The sequence below is a fragment of the Lytechinus pictus genome, chromosome 2 (assembly GCF_037042905.1).
Source record: "Lytechinus pictus isolate F3 Inbred chromosome 2, Lp3.0, whole genome shotgun sequence".
NCBI classification, from domain to species: domain Eukaryota; kingdom Metazoa; phylum Echinodermata; class Echinoidea; order Temnopleuroida; family Toxopneustidae; genus Lytechinus; species Lytechinus pictus.
Genome location: NC_087246.1, coordinates 66,415,704 through 66,428,868, shown reverse-complemented (window position 1 = coordinate 66,428,868; position 13,165 = coordinate 66,415,704). Strand labels below are relative to the sequence as shown.

Sequence of the window (13,165 nt, the reverse complement as noted above, 5' to 3'; positions counted from 1 at the left end):
TGAATATACCACAACACAGCGCACAGAGTTTGGTGTTCTGTTAGTGCCTGTAGGTGTTCAATGTGTTCATACTTATTTGAAGGTGATCCAATTTGGCTATTCCTATTTTAAATAGATTTGTTTTATGTGGAGGTCCACCCTTTCTCAAATTTGTATTAAGTGTGTGTGAGGTGATTAGGATTACGAGATAGATTATGTGCTGCTTTTTATATGTCTATGACCTAAATACAAAAAAATCTTATTTTTTTAATGATTAATGCTGCTACATGTAGACCTACAGCTCTTTTCAGTACTGGAGATTGATAGGTTTGGTAGGGATCTGTGGGGATTGGTAAAATTCCCCTTGATTGTTTTTTTTTTTTTTTTGCTTTTGCTTTTGAGTTTTGGTTTGATCTTATTATGAAAATCCCTTTATTTAACTTATAAAATACATTTTGTTTGGTGTAAAGAAGTGTTAAGTTACTTGTCTGGCAGTGTGAAAGGGGTAAAAGAAACGGTTAGGTACATAAAGTGTGTACATGAGGGGAAAAATTACATGGGGTGCAGGCTGATTTCACCCCTAACTGCTCAAAAGAGCCGGGAGTTAAAAAAAATCCCCAGAAAATCCCTATTCTGAAAATTAAAGCTTATCCAGTATGCAGATTTAGGCAGTATGTTTTGAAATGCATCCCCTGAAATAATAAAAAATGTCTGGTGTACATAGGGCCTATAGTTTGTACTGAGTGTGAACCAACCTTTCCTCTTCCCCAAATGTGAACAGTGCCTGTATGAATACAAGTAGGTATTGCAACCTTTTGGTGGGAGCATCATAATTTTCTTTTCCACTGTCATTCAGAGTGCATAGCATTTTTCCAAGGTCAAGAGTAAAGTAGCTTAAATTGAAATGTAATGATTTCAACTCTTGACATTTCGGGATTTCAAGCTATGTGTTGAATGCTAACCATCTTTGAATAGTGTTAGCATTTGTGGCCTTCATGTTCTAGGCCTACATAAAGCTGGGTAGATGGCATGGGGTTAGCATCGTTGTCTTGTCATCTTATCTTGTATGTACAGTAGATCAGGGAAAAAATTCATCGGGGTTCGGGGCAATTTCGCCCCCAAAATGCTTGAAAGAACCCTTGAAAATGAAAGAAAAAAAAAGAGCCCTGGAAGAATCCCCATTCATTACAACGTTTAAAGCTTAGCCTATGTTGTTGCAATTTTAGACAGTAGGTTTTGAAATGTACCCCCCCCCCCCCCCCGGAACGGAAATTAATGCATAATTTTTTGCCTGGGCAGTGTGCACGGAAGATATACATACATTAGATTAACTTGTATTACACATGCAACTAGGAGTAAAAAGAAAAAGAGTGAATGGATGTTAATTTGAATGAATTAGAACTGGACATTTATGATTTGATTTATTCTTTTATATATTCTGTATTTATTTTATCATTTATTTGTATTTCCTGGGGGAGGGGGGGGGGGTGTTGCATTTGATCATAAATTGCCACAAAATTTTTTACCAGGTCCCAGGTTAATAAACATATATTTTATAATATAAGATATTGGTCTTTGAATCTGGATCAATATTTTTTAATTTTTTTTTTCTAATTCAAAGTTGAATTATTCTGCAACCCCTCCATCATTTCTGCTCAGTCTTTGGCAAAGATTTAAAAAAAAATTTGACCTTGATAGAATTTGAAGTGGAACTCCCTCTTATAGGGGGTAAACTACAATTGTGTACTTTTCTGTTTCCATAGAAATGGGTGGATTGTGAAAAAAAAATGTGCGGTGTATTCATGGAATGGATGCACTGTAGAGTGAAAATAACATAAGGGAGGCATGATCAGACAGCGATATGACATGACATGTGTCGCATGACCGGGTATGACTGAGTTAAACGGTAGCGTGACTCTATTTGCAAGCACCAAGACCATTAAACCACAGTGTAGGATTGACATCAGTGGTTGGCTGGTAGATGTGACGTTGAGAGTGTGACAGCAGATTATCACGCTCGTGCGACTCATTGCCATCTCATCATGCTCGTATGAGGTATTGATGGAGGAAGCTCACCGAACATGCAGGGCAGACGCAGATTAAAGGGAGAGGGACTAAGCTATCATGGTTGCCCATGTGCATGTGTACAAGTTTGTAGACCCATTGCAATGTCATATGTGTGGGACTATAAAGAGAGAAAGTGACAAGAGAGAGAGAGAGAATAGATGGGAGAAAGTTACTGTGAGGTTGCCCAAGAAATTGGACAGAAAGGCTTTAAATATGAAGGACAAGGATCGACAGAGGGCAGATAGAAAAAGGTTGTTGATCTATACGGAAAGTACAATGGTACATGTATAACCATTTCCTGACATAACTAAAAGAAACTTTCCAAAAGAAAACCAGTGGCGAAAATAGAGAGATGGGAGAGGGAGTTGAGGATGGAAGAGGCAGAGATTGTAGGTAGACGGCAGCTTGATGCCCTCCCCTTTTTATCCATTTTTTTTTTCTTTTTCATTACTTTGATTTATTCCCACACATGCAGGAGAAAGTCACCATGGACATTTTAGTAGCCGTCTAGCCAATATTTTCAAGTAATGTTTGAGCACGATGACTGACGATGTGTTCTTTTCTGTAGTAGGGTTTTGTTTCACTTTCTCTCTCTCCATACTCAGCCCCCCTGCCTTGCTGGAGGTGCATACCCACTAAAAAGTCAATTAGCCTACCTACTGGCTGATCATGCTTCCCTGATCTCGCGATGATGTCATGAAGTGAATGTAATATATGCGGACACTCCCAGACTTGTCACGATCAAGTGGATGATGTTAATGAAGGAAGGCCTTTTCTCACTATCCTCATTGCCTGTATATCCAGATTACATTGCATGTTTCAGACCAATATTATCCGTAGGGTCTTGGCTTGGGAAGAACATGCCAGGAGATAAATATGAATGGGTGTGGTGAATTCATTCCCGAAAGGGTACAATAATGTCATGTTCTTCCAGGAAATTGACACGATGTCCTTTGTAAACAAAGAAAAGCACACTGAATTTTCAAGAAAACAATGAATGTCTAATTATACACCACATCCAGAGTTTTACGTATTTTGAACAAACATGCATTTTAGGTGTTGACGTTGCTGGCTTTCCATAGTTGTGGTTGATCGGATCAAGCTCAACTCTTTGTAAGATGGGGCTCTGATGGTTTGGACATGAACAACACATGTAATTCCTAGGATTATTATAATGCAATAGTTTGTGTGTTCCTTATGGCATGTCGAAGAGTCAATGATGACGGAAAATCTCCAGAATACTCTACAGTTACTTTGTTTTGCATGTATTTTTTTTCTAATCTTGATTTCTTTAGGATTCTTATAGCCTAAGAAAATTGCTTGAATGCATCATAGCATTCCTTGGTCCCTTGAAGTATTTTCATAGATTTTTAGTTCTTGATCATGAAGTTTTAGGGTTGAGAAGTTCAAGGTCAGGATGCAGAAATGAGTGAATTATTTCAGTCTTGCAGACAAAGTGTTTTCACACCTGCACTATCACAGAAATGCATAGAAATCTGTTACTGCCCTTTCACACGGTAAAAAAATCGTAATTTGAATGATTCCAGTGAAAAGTAAGGCTAATGACCAAATCATAGCATGTGTGAAACCAAACTAGAATCACATACATGTACCTCTGTCGAGACTTTCAAAAATCTTCTAAAAACTTTTTTATTTAACTCTTAGCTCTTTATGTGCCTTGAGCAATCTACAGAGTGGATTTGGCGCTTTATAAGTCACATTATTGTTAGTAGTATTATAATGTGAAAGGTGGGGTTGTATTTATGTTAAATATGTTAGTTAAAAGATGGTATGTAATCCTTTACATTCGATGAACGCAGATTTTAAAGCATTCTTGGTACAGTGGCAGATACAAATTTTGACCAACGCGAGTATTGTGACATCGCTAATCAACGTATAAAAAAAGTGTATTGATTATATTCTTTTGTCGATAGTTATTGATTTCGGTATAATATTTTTAGCGACATATTGACAGAAAATTTTCTTATCAATAACAGCACTACTATTCACTACTATGTTTCTTAATTGCTCTTTTGAAACATAAATCACATTTTGATTTTGTTAATAACAAAATCAGGGTACATTAGTACTATTTTTCTTAATTGCACTTTTGAAACATAAATCACATTTTGATTTTGTTAATAAAATCAGGGGACATTTGCAGTTGACAAAAGTAAAAGTGTCTTGATAAACAAAAAGTTTTTTAATCATACAAATTTGTCTTATCAAAACTGTGTTTGAGCCATGTTTCTGAAGAAGATATGAATAAATGCAAACTGTTTTGGAAATGCATGCATTTCTCGTGAAACGTGTCACCCCACTGAGAGCGTTTCCATGGCAACAAGATCGCTGTACGTGAAGTGATTTCGAAAAAAAACACTTTTGGTTGATCAAATGGGAACGCTAGCAAAGCGATCTTCCAAACTGGTTTCCTGAACCGGTTTCCAGTAAACAACTTTTAGAAAGCGTAATGAGAACGGGGTAAATGATGCATGTAGAACTTTAGGGTAGGATGGAGGCACAAGCTGCCAAAGACAGGACTACAGGTATATGCCTATAGATAGTACTGGCGTCTGGTACAGGAATAGAATCACTATGTGATCTGTGATTCTAATTAGAGGAGGATTTAGAATACATGTAAATACATTTATATAAAAATTATATTCTGATAAAATGGAATTTCTTGATTTTTTTTTTTTGGAGCCTCTCACCCCTCAGAAAAAAAAGGGAATTTGCCAGTCCATCTCCAGATGAATAATTTCAAGAATACTTCCTCAGACCCTGATGTACAAATAATGATGATAATATTACATAGGATTTGTCTAATGCCATCTTCCACTTTCATTAGATTCTCAAGGTGCCTTTCAAGGTAATAGAAAAATAATATCTTTCCTTTATCCAGGATATCCTTGCCATTACAGCTAGGTTCATAAGATTTTATACCAATATAGGCTTACATGATCAGGTATCTCGTAAAGACACTTATGCAGCCACCAACTTGTACATTTGTTTCCATGGCAAAAGACAAACATTGATCATAAAATCAATAAAATGATGTTGAATACTGATGTAACAAGATGCTTAGCTACAGGGTATTAGCTTGAAATCTGTTTTATATTTGTAATTCTTCATGATTTCAAGATTTAGTTTGCCTCTCTTCTAGTGGGAACATGTTTTGAGATGATTAAAGAGGATTTTCAACAAATTTTCTTTTTAAGTAAAGAACTTAACCAATGTCAGGCTTGCTTGGGTCTTGTTAGTTTACATGTTTCTGGTATGTTTCTGATACTCCCAACATTAACGTTCATTGTGTTCTTAAAAAGTCTCGTATCTGTTTCTGTTTGTGTTTAAAGGACAAGTCCACCCCAACAAAAATTCAATTTGAATAAAAAGAGAAAAATCGAACAAGAATATTCAACACTGAAAATTTCATCAAAATCGGATGTAAAATAAGAAAGTTATGACATTTTGAAGTTTCGCTTAATTTCACAAGATAGTTATATGCACATCCCGGTCGGAATTTGTCATCACGATGAACGTTGGGGGATTTACACCAAAAATAACCTGGAACATGAGTTATAATGAGGAGACATCGCAAGATGCCCCAGTAGCATAAACAAATAGATATTTTATTATTTTGTATACTTAATATTCTTCTTTTTTTTTTACTATTATCCTCACCATGGTTGAAATTATATGGCTATATCAAGAAGCTCCATGCAATGACTAAAATATGGAAAATTGTTCGATGTTTATATAACAGTCGACGTACCTTCCCCATAACAACACTCGGAAAAAAAAACTTTCGAAAAAGGGCGCGCCCAATTTGACCTCGCTTTCCTGCTCAACGAAAATTACGATGCGAAGCCAGCTAGAGATCGTGATTTCGCCTCTGAAAAGTTAAGCATAAACAGCACTCCCAGAACCACGTTTACGATCGGCGTTTTGGATCGACGTTTGAAAACGCTGATTCTGTCCCCGCAATGGAAGCATAAACACACTCATAGACGACAGACAGATATTGCTCTTGTGCCTTATTGGTCAGAGTGGAGATAATTGCAGAGTGTGGATTTGAACTGACAACCTCACAATCATTGGATTAAGTGCTCTTGTATAACCACTAGACGACACAATCCGGAATGGTATTCTGAAAATTGTCTTAACTCTTCTTGTAACTTTTCTTGTAAGTCAGCACGATAACAGCTTGCTAAAATTCTCTTAAATTGGTTTTCTGAAAATTGTCTTATCTCTGTATAAAGGACGTCCCCTATTTTATCTCTGACACGCCAAATATTTCATCATCAACCAATCATTAAGCTTGTTATATGCTTAGGTTAACCAATAGAAGCATCTCTTCTGAAAAATAATGAAGCGCATTGTTGATATGAGGCGTAATTTCCTTGCGCCCCCGACGCTTAATATGCTTGTGCGCTTCTGTGCTAAAATACATGTGGCTCTTCTTAAAACTAAAGACATATTTTCTCTGAAAAGATTCATCGTCTCAAACACCAATTTTTGATTACTGAAAAGTCTACCGATCCGTTGTTATAATGTCTTTGGAATGTCTCCTTTTGTAAAACATGATGTTCTTGCGGGATGCAGCAAGAAATAATTATTGCAGACGGACAAATATCACATGCAACAATAAGTTACAATAGCCCCTACCTCTTGTAAATTTTCTTGTATTTTGCAAGGAAGTTTACAGAACGTAAAGATAAGAGCATTTTCAGAATACCTTTTATCTCGATATGTTATCTTGCGCAATTTATGTGCCGTTTTTAACTTTATGCATAATTCTAGCTCTGTCATCATACACGCTCAGCGAAAGTTACAAGAAAATTTACAAGAAAGATACAAGAATTTTCGGAATGCGAATTTTATTGTAACTCTAAAGATACAAGAGTATAGGCCCCTGATTTAGGGTGTGGTTAGTAGCACAAGGTAGTTATCCCAGAATGCTGCTATGATCATCAATTAGATACAATAACTTTAATGCAATGGGCCCTGGTCTTCTTTCAAGGAAAAATGTCTTGTTTCATTAGGGACTTTCCCTGGTTATTTAAGTTAGTGAGTGCTAATGTTCCGAGAAGTATCATATCATAGTTTTATTTTCACAAGTATATCAGTCACATTTCCCCAGCGGTAGCCGTACGACGAGTCGAAAACAACCGTTATAACAATTTTTGTACCAGCTAAATATACATGTAGGTGGTTTGAATAAAAATGAACAAAACAGCTGTTTTTTACTCCATGTATGGCCGCGTAGGGGAAATGTGACTGAGGTACAAAAATTAACATAAGTAGTTTGACTTTTTGAAAACCAAGAGTAATCTCAGAAAGTTTGAAAATTTGAGTTTTCCCCATTGGTTTCCTGGAAAGTATAACAGTTGACAATTAGTGAAGAATGAAAGAAAGTCTGTGACCCTTCACATAAGTTTGAATAGGAACAGAAGAAAAAGGTAGTGAAATTTAATCAAATCCTTATCTGAAATAAGAATATAATAAGAATATGCAGTAATGTTTGGAGTTTCATTATTAAAAAACATTTGAAAATTTCAAGATGTAGGAGAAAATGACAAGACCATGCAATCACTATTTTTCCTTCAAATTTAGTTCAAATGAAAATTTCTTTTACTGCTTTATCTCCATGTACATCAGATGTTGCACATAATTTCTATAATTTCCGATCTCTTCGGTAATATTCTGCCCTTGAATTATTTTTTGTTAAGGTGATAATCAACCCGTTGATCATGAAGCAACTTAAACACACATTTAAAAACTATGTTCTTGCCATTAACCAAGTGAAGTACATGAATTTGCTGAGGTCTGTTTTTTTTAAATCAGCTTTTCCTCATCTAATTTGGCAACAATTTGGATTATTTTGCCCCTTTATAGACCTTTCAAAGTTTGAAGAAAATATGACATGATGAAAAAAAAAAGCCCTTTGAAAAATGAGTCAAAATGAATTATCGTTACAGAATTTAAAGGTCAAGTCCACATCAGAAAAATGTTGATTTGTATCAATAGAGAAAAATCAGACAAGCACAATGCTGAAAATGTCATCATAATCGGATGTAAAATAAGATAGTTATGACATTTCAAAGTTTCGCTTATTATTAACAAAATAGTTATATGAACCAGCCAGTTACATCCAAATGAGAGAGTCGATGATGTCACTCACTCAATATTTCTTTTGTTTTTTATTGTTTTAATTATACAATATTTCAATTTTTTACGAATTTGATGATTAGGACCTCCTTGCCTGAAGCACAAAATGTTAAAATGATGGAATTCCACGTGTTCAGGGAGGAATGAAACTTCATTTCACATGACAATGACGAGAAAATCAAAATATTTCATATTTCATATAATAAAATACAAAAGAAATAGTGAGTGAGTAATGTTATCAGTTCCCTCATTTGCATACCGACCGAGATGTGCATATAACTGTTTTGTGAAATGAAGCGAAACTTCAAAATGTCATAACTTTCTTTTTTTACATCCGATTTTGATGAAATTTTCAGTGTTATGCTTGTTGAATTTTTCTCTTTTTATTCAAATCAAGTTTTTGTTGGGGTGGACTTGTCCTTTAAGCAAAGATTTTCCATTTTATTTTCATAGATATACTGATTTTTTTTTGTCTTATTTCATAGTAGAAATTCATAGCATTGCCAGTTTAGAAGGTGTAGTGACTAGTGATTAGTCTAAGTTAAAAGGCTCTTATAGTTCTTCAGGAATAATACAACATACTGGTACCACAGTGGAAATGGAATCAATTTTTCAGTAAATTTTCCTCATCCTGATCATGTATCATAATGTTATATCCAGCATTTACATGTAGGATAAAAAAATTATGCCACATAACAACATAAGTGTTACATTTAGTAGGACACAATATGCATATAGTGTTCCAGTAAAAAAATAGACATTTGTACTTTTCTAGCCAGTAAATCAACAGATGTGTCATGTGCCTTCCTATTATTTAGCAAAAAAGTGAATGAATAATCAATGTTTTAAGTATTTAGAAATGAAAGTAAGAGAATATTTTTTTTAATGTTGTATCTATCAAAAGACTGAAGAGGGGGAAACCCCCTTTTATTTTGATCATCTTAAAAATGATTCATGTTTGGGTTCAATTAAAATAATTGCTGTTGGCAAAAATTACAAGAGAAAGCCTTGAAATCAAAGTTAATTGTTACATCATTTCAGTCAGAGCTAGATCTAATGAGTTTTGACACGATGTGGATAATATGAAATGTGAATAATGAATTCTTCGCTGAAAAATCGGTACAAATAATTACATGTTGACTCGTGTATCATATTGCTTGGAAATATACAAGTCTACTGACTCAAAATGAACATGCGAAAGCAATTACTCATTTTCCTTCAAGAATTCCATAGAAATTTTTTTATTATAGACTTTAAAGGGAAAGCTCACCCTGACAAAAAGTTTATTATAAAAATAGAACAAATAATAAAGAATATTGGCAAAAGTTTGAGGAAAATCCATCAAAGACTAAAAAAGTTATTAGAATTTTAATTATTTGATTTGTGAGGTCATATGCGAGCAGCTTTCCTACATATAAAATGTCATTTTCACAGAAAATTGAAAACAGTTTGTATCATACTATCAGTATAGCAAAATACAAATGATTTCACACCTGTTTCTAAAAAGAAAGTAAAAAATAATTTTTAATGAACCATTGAAAAATTAACTTTATGCATTTTATATTATATAACATATAGGGCAGCTGCTCATATTGTCGTCACAAATCAAAAACTTGAAATTCTAATAACTTTTTAAATCTTTAATGGATTTTCCTCAAACCTTCAATATTTTTTAATTATTGTTTATGCTATTTTTACAACAAATTTTTCATCAGGGTGAACTTCCCCTTAAATTTAACTTTTGTGTGATAATCTCATAGCGGCCTCTCTCAGAATATATAGGAATACATGTTAACAAGGTTGTCAGAGGTGCGCCAGCTGCAGATCACTAACACATGCAAGGCAATTGCTTTAGCCTCTAAGATGGTGGCGTGATGACTTCAATGCATTAGGTCTATTCAATTGCTTATTTTTCTAAGTTTGTGATTGTTCTGTGTATGGGAAATTGAGAACGACTGGATTCAGTATCTTACTGGATTAGACAATCAATATTATGTGATGTTAATTTTTTTTTTTTTTTTTTTTTTTTGTAGCTTGGGTACCCACTGCACCAGCCAGCCTCCGTCCGAAGACAAGGATCCGCCCTCCCACCCTGACAAACAACCCAGCAACCCTCCTCTTCAGGAGATCGCCCCACCCCCGCAGTCCGAACCCTTCCAACCTGCCAGGCCAGAAGTGCCTATGCCAGTTCCCCAACCGTCTCCGTCGCCCGGGAAACCGCCTCCGGACAAGTCGTCCTCGTCCCACCCAAACCTGTCGCTCTACGATGATGAAGTCCGTAACATGCTTCTGGGGAGGATCTCTGTGGTCAAGTGCAAAGTCAAACCAAAGATGATCCGTGTCTACGTCAGTGCATCACATGACGGTAAATTTTTCAATTAAAACTTTATTCAAAGGTTTTTTTTTCAGTGATTTTGTTGCACTTTGTGGGGAAGATTGTAGAGCTTTAAGAACGAAAGAATTATTATTATATTTACCATATTGTAGTTTATATACATGTTTATTTCACGCATAATGGCTTCATGTACATTTATGAAGTAAGTAATTATTTGAGTTGTAATTTCTCATTTACATTGCATTTCATATTTCTTCAAGTCTCTATCATCAGCCATCTTTTTAGTTGGCCGTACATGAAAGCAAGACTTAACAACTTTTACTCGGAAGAAGTAAATTAACTTTAGGATGTCCCTATCATGATGTTGGAAGTTAGATTTTTGGTTTGCTGTATTCTTTTCTCATGGATTATCGTTTGGTTCAGTTTTAGGTGCCGGAGTAGGTTCTCTGTAACCATTAGCAGTTTGATTCTCATTTCAGTTCATGTACCTAAGCTGATGATAATCAATTATTTTACAATATGCCGGTCACATATCTTGACGGCTTTTCCTTTTGCAGGCATGACAATTCTCCGCGTTTCCGCGGATTTCCGCGTTTTTTTGTTTGCTGAATTTCCCCCCCCCCCAAAAAAAAAAAAAAAAAAAAAAAAAAAAAAAAAAAAAAAAAAAAATCTTTTTTTTTTAAACCAGGGAAGTGCTATTGCTATTTTTTAGTATTTTTTAGTTTTTTTTAATTGAATTTTGGACAAAAAATCCATATAAATACTTCATTACAATCATTCAACTCAAACAGGTTTTTGGAGTTGTAAAATTGATAAAACCCAGGAGCTTAAGGGGGCGTTGCCCCCTGGACCCCACCCGTTAGCAGCGAGCGGCTCGCCCGGTGGGCTTCGCCCACCGTCTTGTCAACGACATTTCCAAAACCCTTTCAGCTTTTTTTTTCATACCCAATTTTCATGCCTGCTTTTGTTTAGTGGTATGATTCGGCTTTGCAGTGGGTGTCGTTGTCACTACCCATTGCACTTATAAAAAGAAAGGTTAGCCAATTTTCTAGTTCAACTTGAGTCAACAATCATACGATCTGCCATAAGATCAGTTGATATGCTATAGGACCCTACTAATCATAAATAGAACCATCAGCTGTCCTTTTACATGCCCATGCCTGACTTGCTGATGAGCTAGCTCTGAACTTGACTGATTAAGACATTACCAAAACCCTTCGCTATCATGGGCTAGCCTTCAAGACACAGGCTGACAAGCAAGGCAGGCAGCCACAGGGTACAGCACTTGCCGCGGTAGAAGAAGAGCCTCCCAAATGTCAGGGGTCGCTGGAACTGGGTGTCCCAGCATGAATTATCGGCTTGGTCGCATGTACAGTGACGTTCTGGCGATGAGGCCTCCTGCCTCGAGTGTGAGTGAGTGTGCTTGTGTCTGTGTGTGCTTGTCGCACGTCCAGAGAGCAGTTGGTTATATCTCTTCACCGTTGCCCTACCATCATTTGTGATGACATGATGGTATGTGTAAAGGTATCTTCATCAAGATGGCTCTTCATTCATTTGATATCTCTCTCTCTCTCTTTCTTTCTCTCTGTTTTTCATATTCAATGCCTGTAATTGTCTCCAATATCATTTCTTTTCCCTGACTCAAATTTTCCTATTTCCTCTCTCTAACCTTTTTAGTATTTTTTGTTGTGATATATCAAGGACAGAATATGAATTTTATTTCTATTTCTATTTGAAATTCAGATACGTGTACCACATGCCCAATGACCCATTTTTGGAACACCCTCTTCATTTTTTAAGAACTCATTTGTGTGTAAAGGATGCAACAAATAATTTTAAAAAAATGGTTCTAATCTTATTGTTTTAGCTGAGATGAATCATTGATAATTCTCAATTTTTTTCTGACATGTACTTTTGATTCCAATCAGGGAAAAGTTCTTTATTTTTTTCTGATTTCTTTTTGTGATGTCTTCTTTATCCCTTCTCATGTCTTCCATGGTATTCCACTCCTTGTTTTGAACTTGGCTCCGTTGCATAAAAGTTACCATTATAACTTTGCCATGCAATGGTAACTTGTATAGAATCCTTGATTTTGATTGGCTGTTGATCAGCATTACCATGGTAGTTACCATAATAGTAACTTTTATGCAACAGGGCCCTGGACAGAGTTCGCTTGTGTGGAAGGCTGTATGCTAGTGGGAGGCCTTGCTGATATCTGTACAACCGAGAGATCATCAATGAAATTAGGCATTTGAACTATTTTGAAATATGGGTTGATCAACTGCCTGTAATATTTCGGTTAAACTGCTAGCTATGATAATAGGAGGCTTTGCCTGGTGACATACAGAGCATTCAGTGATGCGGGGATGATAAAGCGCTATGCCGAGCAATATCTCAGCACAGGCTGTTTTCGCAACCTCAACCTGGTCGCACAAGCACTATGCTTGATTGTTGCTTCCGTGGGACTATCACTGTAATCTCAATTGGCCTGGTTGCAAGTTTATGATCAGCATTTTGAAACGCTGTTTATGCGAAATTAAAAGGATGTTTACTGTTTGATTCTGGCTTGAAAAGTGAAAAGTATGTAGAAGTATACGCACCCCTTGAAAAAATGGT

At 35.8% G+C, this 13,165-nt stretch overlaps 1 protein-coding gene across 1 annotated transcript in view; it reads left to right on the top strand.

The window, feature by feature from the left end:
* Positions 1–13,165, top strand: part of LOC129255139 (NACHT domain- and WD repeat-containing protein 1-like) — a 91,617-nt gene that overhangs the window by 57,644 nt on the left and 20,808 nt on the right. The window contains exon 2 of the mRNA XM_064095449.1: positions 10,248–10,579. Within this exon, the coding sequence (XP_063951519.1) occupies positions 10,248–10,579 (332 nt within the window). The remainder of the gene's footprint in view (positions 1–10,247; positions 10,580–13,165) is intronic.